This window comes from Ammospiza caudacuta, chromosome 10 (assembly GCF_027887145.1).
Source record: "Ammospiza caudacuta isolate bAmmCau1 chromosome 10, bAmmCau1.pri, whole genome shotgun sequence".
Taxonomy (NCBI): Eukaryota; Metazoa; Chordata; class Aves; order Passeriformes; family Passerellidae; genus Ammospiza; species Ammospiza caudacuta.
Genome location: NC_080602.1, coordinates 20,690,376 through 20,715,923, shown reverse-complemented (window position 1 = coordinate 20,715,923; position 25,548 = coordinate 20,690,376). Strand labels below are relative to the sequence as shown.

The window sequence follows — 25,548 nt, the reverse complement described above, 5'->3', positions numbered from 1 at the left end:
TATTTTCTGCCTGGAGTCCCCGTTGGTTTCTTCCCAAGAAGAAAAGGACAGTCTGAACCAAAGGCAGGAATTACTGTTTGGACAAAGTGACCTGACAAGTGAATAGGAGCAGTGGGTGAGTGTCCGTGCCCAATGGAAGCACCCCTAGCACAGAGAACTGAGCATCCCTTGGTGTTCCCTGCATTGTGAAATCCCCTTGGAATGGCTGGTGCAGGACAGGACAGTTGGCTGCACTCTGTTCCCCAAAAGCAGCACTAAATTAAACACAGAACTTATTGACTGAGCCAGTTAAACACACACTGTGTGTCTCAGCTCAGAGTGAAACTAAGAAACACTAGAATGGTCTCCTGGTACAGGAACAGTTTGAGCACATGAAAAAAGGAAGGAACTGTGCAGGCATGCAATGCTGTGAAGATGCTCAGAGATCTGGAGCACTTTTTAAAGACAGGCTGGGAGAGCTGGGAGTGTTCAGCCTGGAGAAGGGAAGGTTCTAGGAAGACCTTAGGGCACTTCCCAGTGCCTAAAGGGGCTGCAGGAGAGCTGGAGAGGGACTTGGGACAGCAACATGTAGTAACAGGACAAAAGGGAATGGACTCAAAATGACAGAGGGGAGTTTACATTAGATATTAAAAAGAAATCCTTTCCTGTGAGGGTGGTGAGACACCAGTACAGGTTGCCCAGAGAAGCTGGGGATGCCCCATGGCTGGAAGTGTTCAAGGCCACGTTGGACAGGGCCTTGAGCAGAGTGGTTTAGTGAAAGGTGTCCCTGCCCACAGCAGAGGGGTTGGCACTGCATGATCTTTAACATCCCATCAGACCCAAACCATTCTATCATTCTATGAGTGCCATGAGATGGCAACGGCTGGAAGAGTGACTGGGGATGAATACAAAGGGAAAACATGAAAGAAGAGATTATCTGGTGAGATTTCAGCAGGGCCTTAAGCCATCCACACACTTCCAGGAAAGGCCCTGGTCTGCAGAGCCAGGGCAAACCAGGACCCGCCGGCTGCTTGGCTCCATCCCTGGACCGGACCAAGAGGCAGAGCTTTGTCCAGGGCCCACAAAACCTGTCACCACTGCTGAAGCTGTCAAGAGGGGGACAAAGTGGTCTGGGAGAGCTGGTTGAGGAGGAAATGAGAGGAGACAGCGAACCATTCTCCTGCTGTCATGCATGAGGCAGTTTCAGGGGGTGCAGTGCCCAGGCATTGATTGAGTTTTCCTAGAACCAGAGATGGGAGTGAAAAGCTGCTTCTCTTCCTTAATCCTTCCTGTGCCATTCAACCTCCTGGAGAAATACAAGCTGGCATGGATGTTTTGTGCTCAATTTAGTTGTCAGAGGTTTGCTGGCAGAGGAAATGGAGAAGTAGGAGAGTCTTGTTCAACACAGCCAAGGCAGCAAAATCCTCATTTATAGTCTGAATGTGGAGCTTGTGCTCTCTTTGTGCTGCGTGCCCTCTCCATAAGCTGGAAGGCAGAGTGAGCCCAGGACCTTCAGAACTGACAGTGATCATATAATTCCCAGACAACAGACCACTCTGGTGAAAACCCACCCCAATGCTCTGGCAAAGACCCTTCTTTTGACACCAGAGTGCGTGAGATCCTTCAGCAGTACTAGCAAAACTCACAGTTTCATTGTGGCTGGGGGTTCACATTGCTGCCAGAGAAATTACCTGAAGTCCCAGTGAGTAGAGGCTGGGAGGAAAAGCTCTTTTACTCCTGGGACTTCCTCTGCTTGCCTTGCACAAAGAGTGTGTGGGAACATTTGGTATGCATGTGCCTTTCTAAGGAGTCACAAATACTTTGAGGATCTGGATGCAGGAGAAAATATTTTTCCAATGAAAATGCCAGTGATCTGCTCAGCAAGAAAAGATTGTTCTCCATCTTCTGGAGTTATGAAGGAAAAAAAATATGCCAAGAAATTGGTAGATTTCAAAAGTTGCGGATTATTTATGGCAAATAGCAACAGGCTCCTGGAGCACTGGCACTGCATCCTGAACAGCTCATGGCAGGATGGCTCCCCTCTTTCAGCCAGTAACCAGAAAACCCCAGGCCCTCTCCCATGCCATTTGCCCTTTTGTCTTCCAGGTCATCCCAAAGGGAGGATAAGTTTGAGATTCCACCTTCCTAGCAAAACTAAACTGTTCATGTCTTGAATTTATGAGACAGGAAATCCACTTGGGAGGAAAACTGGGCCTGAAACAGCCTCATTTAAGTAAATCTAAGCACAGTGTTTACACAATGTCTGGAATTAATGCAGAGAAAACTTTCAGGTGCCAACTTTGGAAGGAGAAAATGGGGAGCAAAAAGAGGCAGATAGTGAGGCTGTGATGAAGCTGGAAGCTCTTCCTCCAAGCTGGATGAAAGGTTGCTTTTACTGCTGTTAAGCACCAGCAGCATGCTGTACTCTAAATCAAGGCACAGATAGGATTTGATTGCTCCCCTATCTTTTTTTGGTTTTTTGTGAACACCATGAGGAGGTTTAATATCACCAGCTGTGTGTATTCCCAGCATGGACAGCCTCACCAAAGATCATAGTAGAGTCTGATGTGTGAAGAAAGGAGGAAGTGTCCTTAGCCAGAGGTTGCTGCAGTTTTGTATCTTGTGAGAGGTGTCCATTCCCATTAATTAATTAATAACATTAATGCAATGGAGCCATGGGGTTACAACATGGCATCAGTGTGGCACAGTGACTAGAGAGACCTTACAGCCACATACAGGGTCCTGTGGCTCTCACCTTGAGCCTCCTGAAGTTGTTGTTAGTCCAAGCTAACCATGATGTTTTCTGTCCACCTGGAAAAATCAAGCAGGAATCAGCTTTGCAGTGTCTCTTCCAGTGCCAGCCAGTGCCCTGTTAGATGAACTTCCACATGGCATTTCTTAGGAGCATCCAAGGTGATTTTGGATAGCAGAGTGTTACCAGCTATCAGACCTGGGCAGTAATGAACTTGTGAAGATTTAGGTCTCCATGCCTACAGATTCTCTAATAAAACATGGTTTCAAAGACTTCATTACTTTCTGCAAAGCCATTCTTCTGAAGGGCTGAGCTGGGTCAGGGCAGAAGGGCTGTCCATGAACCCTTTAAGGTTCTGTTCCAACCCAAACCATTCCATGGTTCTTTGGAATCTTCTACCAGCACAGAAGCGCTGCAGAGATTTGCTGTCCCATAGCCATATTCACATCTTGTTCTGCAGCCAGAGAGGGATGATTTCTCATTTTTAAGGCCACATCTTTGTACAAATGAGGTTTCAGCCTTCTCCTGAAACAAGTGAGAAGCCAAACTGTGCACTAGGGAAAACCTCAAATGCAGCCTGTGCATCATCCACACGCTCCAGCAGAGCAATAGGACATCCTGAGATGGGGAAAAGAGGATGCTGCCCCTCAGATGAGCTTTACCCGTCCTACACAAGCTCCCTCTGAGGATTTTCCAGGCCCCTCAATCTTTTCCTCCTCCTCCTGCATACTGGGCTTTGGCAGCTCCAATCCTGTGTGCACAGAAACAACAGCTTTTGTGGTTTTCATGGGATTTATAGTGAGCCTGTGCATTTGGGTGGAAAAAGTTGTCAGTTTAAGGTCTCTTATTAAAAGTTAAATATTATATAAAGTCTATATTAAAAGTTGTCAGTTTAAGGTCTCTCCTTGGCTCATGGCCCAAGCTGCTATCTTCACACCTCACATCTGGGGAGAATCTGGTTGCTCTTCTTTTGTGTTGTGCTGGTTTTGCTTCTCATGTCTGGGGGAGTTTCACTTAAGGCTGACAGCAGCTCCAGAAAAAGTGGACAGGATAAAAGGAAATTTTATGGAGAGCATAATCACCCACCAATTTCTAAAATTAGATTTCTATCAGTGCTCCATGTTCCCTTGCTAGCTGACAGAAAAGGCTGAACTCCTCTTTAAAGGTTCTCAGCTCAGACACCTATTTTATAAGGAGATTAACTGCTCTTTAAGAACTTTCAGTTCCTCTCTTGGACTAGAGAGGATTTTGAGTGTGAGCTTCAGCCAGTCTCAAAGGCTCATTGTTCCCTTGAATTCACAGGCTCCAGTGCCTGTGTGAGTGTAGTTCTGGCTTTCCATATCAAGCAGACACTTGGAGCCACGGCAGCCCAGGGCTTGGTGCTGATCCCACACCTTGCCTGAAAGGCTCCAGCTTTCATCTGCTTGCCATAAGTGGGTGTTTTACAGCTTCCCTGTCCTCGAAGGATAGAAAAATTACCATGGTGGGTGTTGCTAGTGGCAGACAGTTCTGGTTTTCCTGCAAGAGGGATGGTTTTGGAATGACTGGTGGTGTCCTGGAGCCTGTGTGTTTAACTGTTGCTGAAATCAGTGGAGATATGATGTAAAACCAATGTATATCAGGGGAAGATGGGAGCAGTTCTGGGGCAGATATCAGATAAATGCTTGGGAAACATTTTGTGTTTTGTAGGAGTTTTTTTCCAGCCCATCTGTCTGAGCTTGGATAAATAACTTAATCTAGAACAGGACTGTTTAGGTTTTTCTCAAGATTTCCTCTGGCATCTTGCTCATTGAAAGCACAAGCCTACAACCCTGAACATTTTGACTTTTCCTGCAGTGTGTGAGCAGTACAATCAGATAAATTATAACAGACTGCAACTGTTTTATTGGAAGAGAAGTCATAAAGACGCTGTAAAGGGCAGGGCAAGCACCAGCTTTGTCTGTGTGGGAGGACAGAGAGGAGCTCTGGAGCTCATGTCATGGCTAAAGGCACCCTGGTTTGACCATGTCCATACCTGCAGTGGCAAGGGGTGCTTGAGGACAGGAGCCAGCTGAGGCTTGAGGTGAAACCTCACATTATCCCTCATCTGCACTAAATGTTCTCTGTTTTGTGCACCTAAAGTGCCTCAGTGCCACCAGCTTGCCATCCCCTGGAGCAATCCTGCAGGGCTGTCAGGACCACATGCCTCCATGGCAAAATGTCTGAGCAGTTGCTGCCGTGTGTCGTTTTGACTGGGAAAAAAAAAAGAAAAGACTTTGTTGTTGGAGGGGTAGTTTCAGGAACTGAGCAGGCAGGAGCAGCATCCAAGCTGCTCTGCACATAAAGACCTTGCAGAATGGTTAGGAAGCCAGACAGAATGGAATATTTCTCTTATTTTCTTTACAGCTGAAAAAACATGAAAAATTACAGGAGTGCAGTTATTGCCATGTTTCTGTTCCAAAATTTTGCCTTATTTAAAAAGAAAAGAAGAAGAAATAAAACTGATTTTGCCTGCCTCACTCACTTCACCCACCTCTCCTTCCTTCCCTCCCATTTCCTGGACCTGGCTGAGGTTTTTCACTGACAAACCCTGATTCCAGCACAGAGGCTGAGAACACACAGAGGGACAATAAAGTGTTTGTTAGTAGAGATCACAGAGGAGCAGTCTGTAGGTTCACAGAGGAGAGGAGAAATCACTGCTTGATTCCAAAACCTACAAGGGCATAGGGTGTGCTCTCCGGATGCCCCTGCTGGGTGATGGGGTCTCCTCAGACCCCTGATCTCAAATGCTGATACCTGAAAAGGATAATGTTGAGATAAAGCTGGATGGAGGTGACCACGTGTCCTAGAGAAACAAAAGTCCATTCCTGGTGGGGAATAAGCTGGGGATGGAAAACCAGTTGAAGAAAGAGAATCCAAGGCTAAATAAACAGAGCTGAACTTAATTCTTGCTCAGGAGCCTCTTTATATCCATAATTTTAGAGGAAATACTGTGTTTGGACATGCCTTTATGTCCAGGCATATCTTCTAGGTAATGAGTGGCATTTTGTCAGCTGCCAAAAGCAAAATGGAAGTGTACTAAAGGCTTTCCAAAATTGAGAAAGTAGGAAGCTTAAAATGACACCTCTGCCCAAAAAAAAAAAAAAAAAAGAAGAAAAAGAAAACAATTAAACAATTGCAATTGCAACAAGGGTGATTAACATGGTATGGAGCAAGCAAAGGCCACAGGAAAAATTGCAGCAAACATCTTTGACTGTGCTGCAAATGGGCCATCTGGCTATTTTCCACTGCACAGTCTGACTGTGTAGGTACTTTGTTGAACTTCCACTGTAGTAGAAGACTTCTCCTTTTCTTGCTCCCTCTTCGTTCTTCATTCCTTTGAAAAGGTGGGGATGTGGTTGGGAGAGCAAGGGATTAAACCTGTCTGCACATAGGCACACTCTTCCCTCCACACACACTTGGATTCTCAAATAAACACATTTATATGCAGCCAATTTAGGACACTGCACACAACCTGACACAGAAGCACAGTGTTAGGAGTAAAATAGAGTGGCAATAAACTTCAGTGAAAGGGACAGTTGTACTCTGGGATGGGGAGCTCCTGAGCAGAGCGGCAATTCCCAACCCTGTCCTTCTCAGAAAGGCAAGAGTTCTTTCCTGAATCCTTCCAGGCCCAGGGTGAATTGGAGAGGGCCTTGTTTCTGTCTTGGGCACTGGTTGGAGATGGTAGGATGGCTGGAATTTTTGTGGCACTTTGGTTGGATTCTTGTTGCTCCAGGCTGCTCGGTACCCCACACAGGGACAGAGGCACAGCCCTGACCTTGTGTAACTCCTCCTGCCTCCTCCTCCTCTCTTCTCACCACAAACCTGCCTGCTCCCTCAGAAGGTGCAAATGGAGTTTTGCAGGAGGTCAGTCTGCAGGGATGGGAGGTGTTTGTGTAGCATGGACCTGGCAGGAAGCAGGGTGTGATCATTGCTGCCAGTCTGTGGGGCTCTGTGCTGCAGGAATTACCCCTCACAGGGCTCCCCACTAGAGCCTGGACAAACTTCTCTTCTCAGCTCCACCAAAGTGCAGAACAACTTCTGCCAGGGGAGAAGGATCCTGCAACTGAATTGGAGTTTGCCAGCAGTGACCTGGCAATTCCTTATTCTAGTAGCCAGAATACCTCAATGATTTTCAAAGAAATAATCAAAGGAGGACATGTCCAGAGGCCTGTGTTATTTATGACACATATGGTAGGGCCATTGGCTGTATTCCCAGCATGTTTCCAAGGCTTCTCTCCTTAGCCATTCAAGGGGGCCAACCAATAAGATCCTGAGCAGGGGATGCTCCTGCCACTGCTTAGCCTGCTCCAGGCTGTACTGAGCTGTGGCATTTGCAGGGGTCCCCAGGACGAGGTAAGAGAGGAGAGAATCTGACTCCATGTTCTTAGAAGGCAAATTTATTATTTTATATTATTTTATATTATTTTATATTATTTTATATTATTTTATATTATTTCATATTATTTAATAATATTTTATATTATTTATATTATTTTTATTTTTATATTATATTTATTTTATTTATTATTTTATATTATTTTTCTTTATTATATTATAATAAAGAGTGCCACACTAAAACTGTACTAAAGAATAGAGAAAGGATGCCTCAGAAGGCCTAACAAGAATGATAATGAAAAACTCTGTGACTGACTCCTCAGAGTCCCACACAGCTGATGGTGATTGGACATTAAGTAAAAAATAATTCACATGGAACCAATCAAACATGCACCTGTTGGTAAACAATCTCCAGCCACATCCCAAAGCAGCAAAACAGGGAGAACCAAATGAGGTAATATTGTTTTTTTCTCTGAGGCTTCTCATCTTCCCAGAAGAAGAAATCCTGGCAAAGGGATTTTTCAGAAAACACGACAGTGACACAGAGCCTTTACTTATCCTTGAGCACTGTTCCTCTGTGCCAGATCCCATCTGAGTGAGCACACACTGACCCTGCCACACACTGAACTGCACCTTCCTGCGCCCTGAACCTACACCTCAGTAAGAGACAGCATCCACACTGCAGCTCCTCACCCTGCTCTGCCCCGCAGTCAGCCTGGGGTTTAGAATGACAGGATCAACCTCCCCACTCCCCTTGACAATGCAGAGCAGGTCTCCACCACCCATGCTATCCACATCTGCTCACACAGACCTCCCTCCTTACTCACTTGCTCCCAGAGCTGCTTCTTCAAGAAGCTGTTTACCCGTTAGCCAGTGCCTGGACATCCATCCCCCTGCAGACCCCAGGGAGCAGGGGCATTGCAGCATGGAACCACTGCTGTAACAGCAGGACAGGCATCAAAGGCACTCCCAGAGCACTGAACACCAACCAGAGCTGCCTGCAGACTCAGGGCTGGAGCTCTTTGGCATGCTGCAGAGCAGTGAAAAATGAAGATCAACATTGTAAATAGCACCCTGAGGAGTAGGTTGGGTTTCTCGCTGGCTGAGACTCAACACTTTCGCGGAATACACCCAAAACATTGTTATTCTGATTTGTTAACCACTGCTCACAAGGAAAATCCACTTCCTCTAGGCTTCTGTGGGATAGGAGGAGGTTGGGTTTTTTCCTCCATAGCTAAAGCAAACTGCAAAGACACCACTGGTCTCAGCTGCTGTCATATGGGGCTGTTTTCCCTTGTGGAAGATCAGCATGAAGCTTAAATAAGACTAAGAGTACATGAGCTTGTCTTGGCTTTTGGGACAAAGGAAATTTCTCCTGGTTAGGACATTCTGTGGTGTGTTGTCTACCTGATGGGCAGATGAACCTGCTCTCCTCCTATCCACTGCCAGTGTACACAGAAATATCAACTCAGAACAATACCTGTTTCCTGTGGCTACAAAACCTGGAAGTCTTTTCAGCAGGCAGCTCCTGTTATATTTAAACATCTGTGTCTCCTTGCTTTAGGGTATTTCTATTTCTTAGTAGGTAACCCAGGCCTAAAGCTGCCTGCCTCTCTTGGCTGAGTTTGTCTCACGACACTCAGAGCTATTCAGCCTACTTTGATTCTGGCAAAATGCAAGTCAGTGAAAGGTACCTCATCTAAGCAGTCTGGAGAAGCAAGAGCTTTTATTTAATGCTCAAACAGGTATTTTACTAGTGATTAGGAGGGTGTCCTCTACCCAAATCCCTTCTGATCTGCAGGATCCACCCTGACAGAAACTCCTTTGGTACCAGTTTCAGTGATCCATCACCCACTGTGCAGAATGTGGGCTTTGTTTCTCATTTGATTTTACTCAACATATGTCTCCAAGCTATTAGTTCTGGTCATGAATTTCTGCTAGATTAAAGAGCCTTTTAGCACCAGCAGTCTCTGCTTCAAATTACTTGTGCACAGTTGTCAACTTCTCAGTTTTTCTTTTTTTTATTTGTTGCAATAATTAGGTTCAAACTTCCTATTTTCTAATCTTCCTCCATATAGCATCTGTCCAGCCCTCAGATCCTTGCTAGTGATATCTTTATCTTTTTTCCTGATATCTTTATGACAGCCCAGGGGTGTGCAAAGTATTCCCATTGTTCACCTCTAAGCACAGAGAGGAATTCCTGTTTGGTTTACTGTTGCATAGTAGCAGTAGCTCTCCTGAGTGACTTCTTTCTAGGACTCAATATCCCATTGTCAGGAATGCATTTCTTGTACAATTTTATATTTGATTCTATTAAAATACAGTCTATATGGAAACCCATTGGCTCTAATACCAACCTGTAGATGCCCATTAGAAATATTTCCCTCAAGGCCCTCAGATGGATCCCATTAGGGACCCACCAGCCTGGCTTCTGCTCAGCCATTTTAATGGATGTGCTACTGGCATTACACATCTTCATACCATAGAACCCTGAAAAATGCAAACCTTATCAAAATCTAATTACATTGTGTTGCAGCCATGCAGGCAGCTTTATCAAACAAGCTTAGAATCATGCCAAATAATAAAAGGCTGGAAGCATCTGTTTTATACACAAGTGCCTTAACTAAGACTACTATTACATCTATTCTTCAGTGCTAATGAACTGAAATCTGTATCAGATTTTCCATTATTTTGCCTGGAATTTATGTCAATCAAAGTAGCACGTATTTGTGAGGCTCATCATTGTGTATCTTGGCTGGCTGTGGGCTCAGAGCTTCAGTGCTTGGGACCTGCCCCAGCAGAGATTGTGAACGAGCATCACTGGGCCAGCAGCTCACCAAGCTCTTTAAAGACTCCTGGGTACAGCTTGGCCCAGCTGAGTCCAGGCTGGTGTTTCCAACTCCCCTTGCTTTGCTGAGGAGCAGCAGGCCCTTCACTGCCCCCAGAGCCCATCCTGTGGGCTGCCAGACCCTCTGACCTCCCCTGCACAGGGCAGTAGCTCTGCACTGCCCATCCCTGCTGGGAAATGTGAAGTCAGCTGTCATCTGCAGAAGAGGTTTGTAATGCATTGTTTGTGCAGACATCACTCCTCACCAGAGAGACACCCAAACACATGTACAGCTCCCACAGTTCTCCCTGAGGTTAGCTCTTACCTGGAATTTTATTCCCATACACAGCAGAAAATATCTCCATTTGATCTTGTTCAGCCCTACAGCTGCAAACTGCAGTCTCCACACTCCTCTGCCAGTGTGTTCCATCCCTGTTCTCTCCCATTTTCTGCCAGCAGAGCAGTCTCTGTTCACTAAAGATGAGGTTTTGTGGTGTGTCAGATTAAAATGAATGAGAGCATGTAGCTCAGCTTGTTCACAGGTGAAAGGTTAATGCTGAACTGTACAGGATGGGGTTTATTTCTGACCTTTTCTTGTGCCAGTGAGGATATGTAATGGAGTTTTCTACAAGTCCAATAGGCATATACCTGGAATGTTACCTGTCAGCTGAAGTCATCTGGAATCTTTCTAGATCACAGAAGTGAAACAGCCAATATCCAGACCTCAAAGGAAACACCAGTGATTCAGTAGGTGTAGTCCTTCCTTCTGAGTCAGGGCTGGAAAGTGATGCCAAACTGTGCTGGGTTGCCAGAGGACCTGTTTTCTCTTTGAAATATTGAAACCAACTTGAGTCTTTGTGCTGATTTAACACAACATGGTATTATGCATGGTAATCCAGTTAGGATTAAATTAGCTGGCCTCCCTATATTGCTTCTGTCACTCAATGTCAGCAGGACCATCCTTTCTTTTCCTGAAACCTTCAGAAGGAGCAGGCTGCTCTGACTAATTGAGGGATCCCAAGAAGATATTTTTATGGGAGATTTAAGATGCCCAGAACTGTACCCTGTGTATTTCTTGTATTAGTTCTGGAGCAATTTGCACTTGAGGATATGCTGGCTCTCTGTGCAAAAAGAGTTGTAACATTTCACTTTCCCCCATGCAGAGGGCAATTTTCCCTTCAGAGCATTTTAAGGAGTAGGAAATTCTTCCAATCATCTGGCCTGAAAGCCAGTTCTGGCTTGATTTGGGATGCCCAGTGAGGAGCAGCTCCTGTTCTGAGACAAAGCTTAGTGGATGTGATGGTCCCTCATGAGTAAATATATAACAAGTGTGTAAAACCTGTTGTAAAATTGTCTTTCTGCTCCATAGGTAAGACTGAATCACAAGAGAGGGAGTGGGAAAGCAGTATATTAAGTGTTGTGTAATAACACTTCAGACTGTTGTACATAGCAGAGCATGTTATTTATTTATCCCATGGACTGATGTCCCAAAGCAAGCAGCACTTTGGGGCAGAATCATTCCCCAAGGACAGGCTTTCCCTGCTGGTGTGAGGAGTGTAGGAGGCTTTAGGAGCAGCTGAAAGCATTGCACTGCCTTGCAGCAGCATGCACAGCACTCAGCTCCTGTGAACATACACAAATCATTTCTCCCTGTGTTGTTTCTTGCAGGTAAATTATGACCACTTTGCTATTAGTGTTTGTGTGTTTGCAAGCCATCACCGCAGCTGACTCTGTGGAGCTCTCAGGTACGTGTCCAGGGCTTGGCAAAGCAGGACTGAGCCTTGTGCTGCACCCTGGTCCCATCCCCATGGATGGGCAGCCCCCAGAAATAAGTTAATAAATATGCCCAAGGTCTGTGCTGTGCACACACAAGGCTCCTCTGTTTGGATGGCTGCTGTGCCACAGCCTCTCGCTGCTCTGGTGCTTGGGAAGTCAGGGAAATAGCTGCAGATCTGTGGGAAATGAAGAGAATTTCAGCATTTCCCTTTTAAAACATTATCAGGTATGAACTCATAGTGTGGGCAGCAGCTAGGCTGCAGCAGAACCCTTTGTTCCCTTCATTCCCAAATCCAGCACTGGTCCAAATCTCAAAAGCAGCCATGGTGCAGTGGTCATTGCCACAACTTCCCTTTCTAGACTAGACAAAACAATCATGTCTGAATACGTGGGTACAGGTTTGCACAGCACATACAGGCACTGGATTATATGGAAGCATGGGACATTTTGTATTACAAGTGTCATTGATGCAACCATTGCTCTGTTTGGGAACTGGCAGACAGTAGTGATGGCCTGGAAGTCAAGATACCTGAGCAGTCTCCCCTGCGTGTTATCCTGGGAAGCTCCCTGAACATCCCCTGTTACTTCAACATCCCTGAGGAGCAGGACACCAGCGTCATGCTGACCCCACGCATCAAGTGGAGCAAGTTGTCCAACGGCACCGAGGTTGTCCTGCTGGTGGCCACGGGTGGCAGGATCCGGCTCAACAGCGAGTACAGGGAGGTGATCTCCTTGCCCAACTACCCCGCCATCCCCACGGATGCCACACTGGAGATCAAGGCGCTGAGGTCCAACCACACCGGGATCTACCGCTGCGAAGTGATGTACGGCATTGAGGACAGACAGGACACAATCGAGGTCCTGGTCAAAGGTGGGGTGCTGACCTTGCTCTTTTCTCTCTGTGTCTTGCTGCTTGGCCTGAAGGGAGGAAGAGGCACTCTCCTGGTTCAGAGCAAATTTTGGAGAGAAGGCCCAAAGGAGCTCCTCTAGAAAAGCAGATTCAATTGGCCCCTCGTCCGAACTGGTCCGGGAGAAAATACCTCCTTGGAGAAAAGTGGAAAAACCTGTTTATTAAACAATATTAAACAATAAAACCCCTTGCTGCTCCAAAAGAGATGACAAACTGAGAAAGTTCCCTCCCCAGGTTGAAGCTCAGCTCACTCAGTCTCTGATCAGTCCCTCAGTGCTGGAAATGTCGCAGGCCCGGCCTGGCCTGGTGGGCCACAGGTGGAGCTGCCGGTGCTCTGCTGGGTGTTCAGGCCAGAACAGATTTAAACAGGTCCAAAGAAAAGGGAAAAAACCTCCACAGTCTAGCTAAAACTAACTAAAACAAAGGAGAACTCTGTCCCGCTGTCTGTCCATCCGCAGACAGCACAGTGCAGGAGCAGGAATGTGGAGGAGTGAGTGCAGTGTCTGAAAACAAACTGCACACTTCTTCTCTCCCCCCCTTCACTCTCTGTAACAAGTCTTAAAGGTGCAAAATTTATTATTCAGCATAAACAGAACAAGATGATTGGGGATAATGGGATAATCATGTAGTCAACTCAGGACAGGCACACAGGCAAAGAATGCAATGATTTCCTCGTAGGAATAAGCCCTTTCTCTCAGGTCACAGATAAGGTGATGAGTGGAGAAGCCACAGGCCAAGCATTTATTTTAGCAGGCTAGGACCAGACTAAACAAACCCGTAAAATGACTCATGGCAGAATATGGCAAGAAAACGTCTCTTCTGGCAGAAGGTGAATTGCAGAGGCAGCAAGACGACATCCTTGGCAGGAGGTGGTACTGGGTACACTGGGTTATTACTCAAATGGGTAAAGCTGGAACAGAACCTTTATCAGACCTTTAATTTTTTCCAAACATTTTAAGAGATGGGATGCCCTCATCTGGAGAATTGGGCTGTTCTGGAAAAACTTCCATTGCCACATTGTAAAGCCTGTCCTAGTAATAGGTGGATAAAACAATGAAAGTTTTGTACAATCCTTCTCTTTTTTGTGGTTTTTACTTTCTGTATAAGACAGGGAGACAGCTTCCACTGCAGGGCTCTACAGGATGAGGTTTAATTTTGCCTTTTTCTTGTGCCTTCTCTGGAAGGCAGGGGCTGGTGGTTGTGACTGATGTCCATTGTCTTTTCCAGGCATCGTATTCCACTACAGAGCGATCTCCACAAGGTACACCCTGAACTTTGAGAAGGCAAAGCAGGCCTGTATCCAGAACAGTGCTGTCATTGCTACCCCTGAGCAGCTGCAGGCTGCCTACGAGGATGGGTACGAGCAGTGTGATGCTGGCTGGCTGGCTGATCAGACTGTCAGGTGAGAAGCCACTCAGGGGCAGTGAAAGCCACAGCAGCATTGTTAGGGAAGGATTCCTGTGATGAAGCCACCAACTGAAAATGGTTGCTAAATCTCAGCTGTTGTAACTGCTGGTGTGCAGAGGGGGTGGTGGATTGCAAAGTCATTCTCTGCTAGAGGGGAATCTCCAGTAGGAAAGCAGAGTGACCACTGCCCTCCTGGGCTGGTGGTGACAACTGAGTGGACAATGGCTTCATCCTGATCCTCCATCTTCCCTGAACAAAACCAGTGCTGTGCCAAGATGCACAAATTTGGCTCAACCTCACTGGGGAGGCACCTTGTCCTGATGTCTTTGGTCAGGGTTCCAAAGACCATCAGAGTGAGGGCAGGACAGCAGATCATCCTTTGCCTTTTCCATAATCTGGGAAAAGCCATAAATCACCCCACTGGGCAGTGCTCTGCAGCTCCCTCCCAGCCTTCAGTGGCTGCCAGGGTCCTGCCTCCCCTGCTTATCCACAATCTCTCCCTCAGGTATCCCATCCACTGGCCCCGGGAGCGCTGCTATGGCGACAAGGACGAATTTCCAGGAGTGAGGACCTACGGTGTCCGTGAGCCAGATGAAACCTATGATGTTTACTGCTATGCAGAGCAAATGCAAGGTGATTTGGGGTTTTTATTGTTACTAGAGGCAGAAGCAGTCAAAGCCCTGATCATGCCTAGACTGGACAACAGCAAATAGAGAAAAGACAGGTTAAAGCTGGAAAAGCACATTCCCTGGCCAGTCCAGATGTTCTTTACAGTCTTTTTATTAGACCTTGGACAATTTTAATGTCAAATGACTAATGCAGTGCAGAGGGTGGAGTCCGTCTAACCTCCACCAGAGTCCACGCCATCCTGCCTGGTCAGCCATTTGAGTGTGTGACATTCAGATGCACCAATCATTCATACTTATGACATGGAAATATTCAGCACAACAGAGCTACACTTGTCCTTATCTCCCCCTTGCCCTGTGGCTCCAGCTGGTGTGGTGTGTTTTGCTAAAATCTGCATTTGGTCTGTAAGACTCACTTTCTTCTGGTCTTTACAAAGTCACCCACATGGGCTTGCATTTCAGCTCTAATACACACAACTCCTCATCTTATCCAAACTCTTTTGAGTGGGAGGGGAGCCAGAAAGAAAATTAGAATCCAACAGGTAACTCCTCGTGGTATTCACATGCCTTCTGAACAGAAAGAAGCTGTGAGACAAGCAGAGAAGAAGGAAAACACAATTCTTATCTCACTTGCTGTGCCTGTGTTGTGCTAAAATAGAATGCAATATGGAGATGGCGTTCCACTTTAGCACAACACAGGCACAGCAAGCCAAAGTGAGGATGTTTTGTTCCCTTGGCCTGTCAGGACCAAGAAGTGTGTGTGTGTGTCAGATTGACACGGGACAATCACGAGAGAATGAGAGATGAGTGCAGTGTGAGCAATTGTGAGCAAGAGTGAGCGCATGGCAGATTCAGTTTAGATGCAATGTACATAGTATAGTATAATAATGTAATTTTTAGCCTTCTGATGATGGAGTCAGATGCACCATTCTCTCTCCCCTTTGTGCGAGTCGCCTTTGATTTACAGTAATTCCTGTGCTAACGGATGATGTGATTGCAGGCAAAGTCTTCTACGCCACCGCCCCGGAGAAGTTCACCTTCCAAGAAGCGTTTGACAAATGCCGCAGTTTGGGAGCACGCCTGGCCACCACGGGGGAGCTGTACCTGGCCTGGAAGGACGGCATGGACGTGTGCAGCGCGGGCTGGCTGGCCGACCGCAGCGTGCGCTACCCCATCTCCCGGGCGCGCCCCAACTGCGGGGGCAACCTGGTGGGCGTGAGGACGGTGTACCTGCACGCCAACCAGACGGGGTACCCGCACCCCGACTCGCGCTACGACGCCATCTGCTACAGCGGTGAGTCTCAAATCTCTGCTGCTCACAGTGGCTCTGTGTAAGAGCGGAAATGAGGGATGCGGGACTTCAGGGGCTCTCCAAAATGCAGTTTATTGCATCCAATACATTACAGCAGTCCAGGGTCGTGGGTGACAGAGCCTGTGCCCACAGCTGTCAGCTCCAGCTGCAGGCTGGCCTGGAGACCCTTTAGTTTAGGTTACATTGCATTATATACTTTTCTTTGCTGAGCATCTTAATACAAGAAGATCTATAGAACCAATCTATACCTTAGTAGTTCTACCAATCTGTAGAACCAATCTATACCTTAACTATTATCTATAGCCTATCATAACTACTATAATTACCACATTCATGTTACTGTTCTCCAATCACCAAAAGTTAGTACATTACAGTTTAAGCTAGAAGTTGCTATTCAGTTTTCTTGCAGTGGAAAATCCTGAGACCTTTTTTCTACTTGTCTCCTGTGGGTCAGGAGACAGTCACCAGATTCTGGGCAGTTGAGTTGAGTTGGGTGCTTGTGAAGATTCAGTTTAGATGCAATGTAATATAGTATAATATAGTATAGAATAATATAGTATAATAACGTAATTAATTAGCCTTCTGATATAATGGAGTCAGATGCAGTCATTCTCCCCGCTTTGTCAGGGCCACTCTGCTTTTACAATACAGAGGAGCTCCCTGGCCAGAGACAACCTCTTGCTTCTTTGATGTTGAGGTTGTTTTTAAAAAAAGAGAGGGGAGAAAGCAGGTTTTGCAAAGGACTAAGTCCTCTGCTCATGTTGAGGTAGAAAGCAGATCTAGAAAGGCTGCTTGACCTGCACATGGGGGGCTCTGTGGAGGTGAGGGTAACACAGTTCCCATCTCTCCAGTCCTCCCACACCCTCCTGCTTTTAAAGCTCTCCTGGACACACGAAGCAGAGCTCAGGTGCTTCACACAGGAGACTTTGAATGCTGGAGAAGGAGGTGAAGGAGAAAGAGAACAGGTCTGACCCTGAAGATGTGTGTAGTGATGAGATGTGGTGTGGAACAGATGCGTGACTGACTTTCCATGCTGGGATAAATCTGAGACTGATGCAGTCTCTGGGAAACTGTGGATTAAAATTTCATCCCAGCTGCTCCCCCTTTCTCCTAACTTTACACTGTTCCCTGCAGCGAGAAGAGGGGGAAACAGTGATATTTTGTCTATTCAGGGAAACCAGAAGCTAACATTCAAGTAGGATTGCCACAGTTAAAAAAATAACAAATTTTAAAATATTTGTTGAAACCCTTATGATCAGATCTGTTGTGCCCAGATACCTCTCCCAGACCCGTGGAGGTACCCAGTTATGTGGCCAAGCTAAAGACTGGTCCACCAAGCCACAGCCTTTTGGTTATCTCAATGTTTGCCTCTGAAACTGCTGCATATGGTCAGTCCTTTTCCAAGCATCTTCATAGAAATCTCTGAATCCCTTGAGATCTGAAAAGTACTGCCTAAAATGAACCAGCAGCAAAATGGAATTGGAAATATAACAGGGAACGCATGATTAGAGGAAAATCTGGGCATTGTCTCATCCTTTTTCCCTCCCCTGCCATGCTGCACATCCAAGATGTGATCCACCCCTCCCTTATCTGCCCTCACAGTTCTGTTTCATGCTGCTCTACCAAACAGCATCCTTGTCAGCTGAGCTGCTCAGTGCCATGTAAAGCACGTTGTCCTAGACCCAAGGGATGTGGCTTGAGCAGGAAATTGATTTGGAAGGGGAAAAGTGGGAGCTGTTTCAGTGTGTTTGGTACAGCAAGTGGCCTTGGCTGTCCTGGCAGTGGGTTAGGATGCTCATACGGGATGAGCTCAAGTCACCGCCTGGGCAGAGCAGAAGGTGATCGTGATCCTGCTGAGGTTTCGTGCACCAAGTGTGAGGATCCAGCTGTCTTTCTCAGACGGATCTGCCGTGGAGGTTATCCAAGCTCCCCGACTTCCCTCCTTCCAATCCAATTTCCTTGCGGCAGGCACTAGGGGTCAGTGCAGACTCGGATATGGGCAAGGTGTTCCCGGGAAGGGGAACTGGCATGAGCGGGGGCAATGTCCCCGCTGATTGACCACATTTGGAGCATGAGGTGGCTCGGTGCCTCCTCACATGCCCTCCGTGCTGAGGCGTTGCACAGAGCCACAGTGGAGGAAGGAAAACCATTTCTTTTACCAAACTGTCACGATTTCCCTAATACTCCCGTAGCAGAGATACCCAGCTGCTCCTTGGAGGCAGCACCTGTGCAACTCACCTCATCAGGCTGGCATTTGTCACAGATATCTTTTTATGAAAAATCCTTTCCTTAGGATTTTTCCTCCTGAGAAGCTGAGAGGCTTTAGGAACAAAATGTAAACAATGATTATCTGCTGCTGTGGAATGCAACAGGTGCATCTGTGATTGGTCTCATGTGGTTGTTTCTAATTAATGGCCAACCACAGTGACCTGGCTCAGACACAGAGTCTGAGCCACAAGCCTTTTTCATCATTCTTTCTTTTTCTCTTCTTAGCTAGCCTTCTCATGAAATCCTTTCTTCTATTCCTTTAGTATAGTTTTAATATAATATATATCATAAAATAATAAATCAAGCCTTCTAAAACATGGAGTCAGATCCTCGTCTCTTCCCTCATCCTCAGACCCCTGTGAACACTGTCACAGACATTATCCCCTCTGATTGCTGCTTTGTGTCCTGATGCAGGGGAGGACATTGAGAGCCTGGTCCCAGGGCAGTTCATCGACGAGCTGGGCAGCGGGCTGGGCAGTGCCTTCACAGTGCAGACTGTCACCCAGACCGAGGTGGAGCTGCTCCTGTCACGCAACGCCACGGAGGAGGAGGCCCGCGGCAGCATCGCCACCCTGGAGCCCATTGAGATCACCCCCACGGCCACCAGGCTGGACGAGAGCTTCACTGCCCTGCCTGATCTCTTCACCACCGCTCTCACACCAGAGACATCTGCCACAGAAGAGGAAAATGTGACCAGGAAGGATGGCACAGCGGTGTGGACTGTACCTGAAGAGGCCACCACCCTAGATTTAGGCACTGCCTTCACCACCTTAGCCTTTGGCACAGCTAGCACTACAGAAACAGCAGAGGTGAGCTCGGTGGAAGAGGCCGTGGGGGTGACTGCCACCCCAGGACTGGAGTCTGCCTCAGCGTTCACGGTGGAAGATCAGCTTGTGCGAGTGACAGCTGCCCCCGGTGCCGGCCACCTTCCCGAGCAGCCCATCTCCCCCACAGGTAAGGCACCAGGACTGAGAAAAGCCTGAAGGCCAGCTCATTCTAGAGGCAACCATTCAGCTGAAAACAGCCTGAGTTTCTGCCATCTCAGAGGGCATCCAGGTCCCTGGAGGTGCACAGGCCTGTTAAGGGTCAGGCTGAGAGCCCCCATCACAGTGGGGCAGGAGGGGAGAGGAGAAGGTGATGGGCCACCCCATCATGGGCTGACCAGAGCTCAGCTGGGCTGCAGTGGTCACACTCTGCTCTCCCATATCCATCTGACTCCAGGGAAGGGGAAAGTCAAGGCAAGAAGACCTTAGAGGAGAGCTAAAGAGATCCCCAGAACTCAATAGCAGCAGGGCTCCATGAATGAGGCATTTGCATCAAAAGGAGTTTGAGAGGGCGTGGTCCTTGCACTGGTTTTTGGAAGACCATTTCTGGTCACGCATCTCAGTGCAAGGGAGTCCTGTACCCATTGTCTCACCACAGCTTCTCTTTCCCCAGGTGTGGTGTTTCACTACCGTGCGGCCACCAGCAGATACGCCTTCTCCTTTGTCCAAGCCCAGAAGGCCTGCCTGGAGAACAGCGCTGTGATTGCCACCCCCCAGCAGCTCCAGGCTGCCTACGAGGCTGGCTTCGACCAGTGTGATGCTGGCTGGCTGCGGGACCAGACAGTCAGGTAAAGTTACACTGACCTGGGGAAGACACCCTCCAAAATGGCCATTCAGCCATTGAGGCTTTACTCTGGGTTGTCCTGATGCTCTCCTCATCAACAGCATAAGCTTTCCTGACCCAAAATTTTCTCCAGACCATGATATTCAGTGGCCAATAGACATATTTTTGCCCACTTCTTTTCCTCATTTCCTAACCTGTGTATACATCTTGCACCAGTGAGCCCTCCTGGTGTGTAGGAAGAGTAGCAGGAAATTTGTATTTATTGCCTCGAGCTGTAAGTGGACTTGTCTCCAAGTCACACTGCAGACTCTGAGCACCTCAAACAGTGAAGAGTTCATGTCGCACTCCCAAGCACACTGAGGTTCTTCAGTCCTGGCTACATAAGGCTGACCTTGGATTACCTCTTCTCTTCCTTTTTTTGGTAGGTATCCCATCGTGAATCCCCGAAATAACTGCATAGGAGACAAAGAGAACACTCCAGGCGTACGGTCATATGGCATGCGCCCGGCCTCGGAGACCTACGACGTGTACTGCTACATCGACAGGCTCAAGGGTACATCCTCCTCTGCCCCTGGGCACTGCTGTGGAGCAGAAATGTGCCCCACACCTCAAATGCTGTCTGTAGATGTCTGGCATGCAGGGATTCACTCGTGTTTTCCCTCCCACCCCTCAGGTGATGTGTTCTTCGCAACCCAGCCGGAGCAGTTCACCTTCCCCGAAGCCCAGCTGTTCTGCCAGAGCCAGAACGCCACGCTGGCCTCTGTTGGGCAGCTGCACGCCGCCTGGAAGCAGGGCCTGGACCGGTGCTACGCGGGCTGGCTGGCCGACGGCAGCCTGCGCTACCCCATCGTGAGCCCCCGGCCCGCGTGTGGCGGCGACGCACCGGGTGTCAGGACCGTGTACCAGCACCACAACCAGACCGGCTTCCCCGACCCGCTGTCCCGGCACCACGCCTTCTGTTTCAGAGGTACCCACCCTCCTGTTGTGGTGTGGTGTCATGGCTTGCCTCAGTTTATCTCAGTCTTTCCCCAGGCCTGCCAGCCACCTCTCCCTCCCCATCCCTTGCCCCTGCTGAGTGCTGTCTGTCAATGATTGGCAAAGCTCAAAAGATGTTTCTCAGCCCTGGGGGACATTGGGCCATCCAGGTGTCAAGTTTAAGTCTCATTGCTTAATATTAACTACTGATGAGTAGCCGTGGGGGTGTGGCAATTGCAAGGTGTTTTGGGCTACAGTCATGGTGAGCCTGATACCCACTCCTATCTGCCTAATTAAGGTGTCCAGGGCATCTACACTGGAGCGTGGGTACTTGCATGTATATACCTAGCAAAAACTAACAGTAAAGTTTAGGAGTAAGTCTTTTTTCCTTGGGTGTGTGTGGCAGCCATCTTGACATCTTCAGTGTCCCCTGAGAGGGAGAGGGATCCCCCCCCCACACACACACCTGGTTGGTGGGATCCCTCTCCCTCTCCCTGGGGTTAAAAGGAACAGCAACCACATAGTTCAAGGTTCTGTTAGGGCTGTTATGGGACTCAGAGGCCTGTGGGTCAGGAATAAAGCTCCGGATCAAAACCCTCTAGCAGAACCCAACTCCTTTTCATTCACCTCATCTTAAAGCTTCTCTGCCAAGGTAAACCTGCGCTCCTGCATGTCTGGACTTGTCTCTAGCACCCAGCTGCAATATCCAGCTAGCCAAAGGTGTGTCTGAGGTGAAACCACCACAGTTGCCGCCTTTGATCAAGCAGCAAGGGCCAGACAAGCCCAGGCATATCCCATCTGCTTATATTGGTAATAATTCCAATACTCTCCTGCCCCTGCAGGGCACAGAAATCTGTCTCCTGAGGGGAAGGGATTTCAGAAGGGAGGCTGGGAATGTTGGACTGCTGGTTTGAACGCGGCACATCACCGGCGTCTTGGATTCTGAATTTTTAGAAACTCCTTCCAATGCCTTTTTGTTCCAGCTCTGCCTCCTGTGGAGGAGGAGGGGGTCACCCCGTTCTTTGAAGATGTTCTGGCAACACAAGTGATCCCTGGAGTGGAGGGGGTGCCCTCGGGAGAGGAGGTGATCATGGAGACAGAGTCTGCCACTCAGCCTGAGAATCAGACAGCCTGGGGCACAGAGGTCTTTCCAACAGATGTGTCACTGCTCTCAGGTGCGTTCAGAGCTTCCTTGTAGGCTGCATCGTGCTGGGCTGGTGGTGTAGGGTTGGGACCCTCACAGAGTATGAATAATTTTCCCAACTCCTTCTCTTTGTTCTTTCCTTTCCAGTGAGTCCATCTGCTTTTCCTCCAGCTACCATACTACCAGAGGAAACCAGTACCAATGCTTCCCTCAGCGAAGTGTCAGGGGAGGTGACTCAGCCTGGAGAGCATCAAGGCAGTGGTGAATCTTCAGCATCTGGCTGGGTTCCTGGAGTTCCAGATACAAGCGGAGAACCAACTTCTGGAGTTTCTGAACTTAGTGGAGACCACTCAGGCGTTGGAGAGAGCGGATTACCATCAGTAGACCTGCATGCCAGTGGATTCCCACCTGGAGAAAGTGGGCTGCCCTCAGGAGACCTGAGCGGTGTGTCCTCTGGCGTTGTTGATATCAGTGGCCTGCCTTCTGCAGAGGGGGAGACATCATTTTCTGTTTTGAGGATACCAGAAATCAGTGGGATGCCACCTGAAGTGGAAAGCAGCGGGCTGCCCTTTGGAGCGAGCGGAGAAATCTCTGGCACTGAGCTCATCAATGGTGTGTCATCCGGAGAGGAGAGTGGAGTGGCCTCTGGTTTTCCCACCGTGTCTCTCGTGGATACCACATTGGTGGAAGTTGTAACAGCAGCAACAGAACGGCAAGAGGAGGGAAAAGGGTCCATTGGAGTCAGCGGTGAGGGAGATCTGTCAGGGCTGCCATCCTCTGAGTGGGACAGCAGTGGTGGAACCCCCAGCTTGCCCTCAGGAGCTGAGCCCAGCGGGGAGCCCTCCGGGGTACCCGAGCTCAGCGGGATGTCCTCAGGAGGGTCTGAGCTTAGTGGCTTTCCCTCAGGACTGGATGGCAGTGGAGAAACATCTGGAACACACGAGATCAGTGGCCAGGTGGACCTGAGTGGCCTTACATCTGGAATTGAGGGAAGCAGCGAGGCCTCCGGCGTCACCTTTGTAGACGCCACTCTGGAGGAAGTGACAACAACCTCACCAGTTACAGGAGCAGAGGCAAAAGAGACTTTGGAAACCAGTGGATTGCCTTCAGGTGTTGAAGATGGATCAGGCATGGTGTCTGGGAGTTTAGACATCAGTGGTGAGACTTCTGGGCATGTAGGCTTTGGTGGGAGTGCTTCTGGAGGGCTGGAGATGAGTGGATACCCGAGCGGAGTGACAGACAGCAGCGGAGACATCTCTGGAGTTGATGTCACCAGTGGTCTGCTCTCTGGAGAGGAAAGTGGACTCACCTCTGGCTTTCCCACAGTGTCTCTTGTGGATACCACTTTGGTGGAAGTTGTAACACAGCCATCAGTGGCACAAGAAGTGGGAGAAGGACCATCTGGGATGATAGAAATCAGTGGATTTACTTCTGGAGACAGAGGACTATCTGGAGAAGGGTCTGGAGCTGTGGAGACCAGTGGTTTTTCCTCAGGAGACTTGAGTGGGGAGCCATCTGGAATCCCGTACATCAGCGGAGACTTTTCTGGAGCCACAGATCTAAGTGGACAGTCTTCAACAGTGGCTGATATCAGTGGGGAGGCCTCAGGGCTTCCAGGAATCACTTTAGTCACTTCTGATTTAGTAGAAGTGGTGACAAGACCAACGATATCCCAGGAACTGGGTGGGGAAACTGTCACGTTTCCCTATGGTTTGGGGGCAAGTGGTGAAGGCTCTGGATCTGGTGAACTAAGTGGGGAAACATCTGCACTGCCAGAAAGTGCTCTAGAAACATCAACAGCTTATGAAATCAGTGGTGAAACATCTGCATTTCCTGAAACGGGTACAGAAACATCCACGATTCATGAAATCAGTGGGGAGGCATCTGCATTTCCTGAATTTAGCACGGAAACATCAACAATTCAAGAAATCAGTGGAGAAACCTCTGCATTTCCTGAAATTTTCACAGAAACGTCCACAAGTCAGGAAGCCAGGGGTGAAACATCTGGGTATCCTGAAATTGTCATAGAAGCATCCACTGGTCAAGAAGCAAGTGGGGAAACCTCTGCATTTCCTGGAAGTGGCACAGAAACGTCCACAGTACAAGAAATCAGTGGGGAAACATCTGCATTTCCTGAAATTAGAATAGAAACATCCACAAGTCAAGACATCAGTGGGGAAACGTCTGCATTTCCTGAAATTAGAATAGAAACATTCACAAGCCAAGAGGCCAGGGGTGAAATATCTGGCTATCCTGAAATTAGCATAGAAGCTTCGACGGTCCACGAAACCAGTGGAGAAACATCTGCCTTCCCTGAAATCAGCATAGAAACTTCAACAGTGCATGAAATTAGTGGAGAAAGTTCTGCATTTCCTGAAATTAGAATAGAAACATACACAAATCAAGAAGCCAGGGGTGAAACATCTGCCTACCCAGAAATTAGCATAGAAACTTCAACGGTCCATGAAACCAGTGGGGAAACTTCTGCGTTTCCTGAAATCAGCATAGAAACTTCTACAGTCCATGAAATCAGTGGGGACATGTCCTCTTTTCCTGAAATTAGCATAGAAACTTCGACAATCCATGAAACCAGTGGTGAAATACCTGCATTTCCTGAGATTAGAATAGAAACATCCACAGGTGAAGAAGCTCGAGGAGAAACATCCACATTTCCTGAGATTAGCATAGAAACCTCTACAGTCCATGATATCAGTGGGGAGACATCTGCATTCCCTGAGTTCAGCATAGAAACACCAACAAGTCAAGAAGCCAGGAGTGAAACATCTGCCTATCCTGAAATTTTCATAGAAACATCCACAGTTCAAGAAGCCAGTGGGGAAACTTCTGCATTTCCTGAAATTAGAATAGGAACACCCACAAGTCAAGAAGCCCGTGGAGAGACATTTCCTGAGATCAGCATAGAAACATCCACACTCCATGAAACCAGTGGTGAAGCATCTGCATTGCCAACCGATAACATCAAAACAGCTGCCACATCTTTGGCCAGCAGGGAGCCCTTTGGTACTCCTGAGGAGAGGGAGATTCCTGACACAACATCTGGAGCTGTGACACACTCTATCGCAGGCGTTTCGGGGGAAACCTCTGCCCCAGACACTGTAATTAGTACCAGGACTCCAGATGTTGAACCAACACAGGGACTCAGGAACCCTGAAGAGGCTCAGCTTGAAATGGAGCCTTCCCCTCCTGTGGTGTCAGAACAAGAGACAGAGACAGCTGTTGCTCCAGACAATCCCCATCTGCTGGCCACCACCACTGCTGCCCTGCCCCAAGTCTCACAAGAAGCAATTGACGCATTAGGACCCACTGCAGAAGGTAATGTGTCTGATATAGAAGGGAAAGATTTGTGGATGGGAAGGAGGGGGCATAGATGTCACTTTTTTTGGGTTTTATACAGCAGAGAGCATTAACACGGAAGCAGACTTGAGCAGAGCATTGTTCTGATAGAAAGCTATAAACATGGGGTTTTCCACAGGTCATGATCACAGAATCATAGAATTGTTTAAGTTGAAAAAGACATTTATCATCACAGAATCCAACCATTAACCCAACACTGCTGAGTCCACCACTAACCCATGTCCCTCAGT

The 25,548-nt window shown here is 48.0% G+C and overlaps 1 protein-coding gene across 1 annotated transcript in view; it reads left to right on the top strand.

The window, feature by feature from the left end:
- Window positions 1-11,591: 11,591 nt before the first annotated feature.
- Window positions 11,592-25,548, top strand: part of ACAN (aggrecan) — a 28,208-nt gene continuing 14,251 nt past the window's right edge. Inside the window, exons 1-11 of the mRNA XM_058811507.1 lie at window positions 11,592-11,662; window positions 12,193-12,564; window positions 13,831-14,005; window positions 14,516-14,643; window positions 15,637-15,930; window positions 18,631-19,170; window positions 19,654-19,828; window positions 20,250-20,377; window positions 20,498-20,791; window positions 21,783-21,974; window positions 22,091-25,276. Of these exons, the coding sequence (XP_058667490.1) occupies window positions 11,593-11,662; window positions 12,193-12,564; window positions 13,831-14,005; window positions 14,516-14,643; window positions 15,637-15,930; window positions 18,631-19,170; window positions 19,654-19,828; window positions 20,250-20,377; window positions 20,498-20,791; window positions 21,783-21,974; window positions 22,091-25,276 (5,554 nt within the window). The 5' untranslated portion in view covers window position 11,592. The remainder of the gene's footprint in view (window positions 11,663-12,192; window positions 12,565-13,830; window positions 14,006-14,515; window positions 14,644-15,636; window positions 15,931-18,630; window positions 19,171-19,653; window positions 19,829-20,249; window positions 20,378-20,497; window positions 20,792-21,782; window positions 21,975-22,090; window positions 25,277-25,548) is intronic.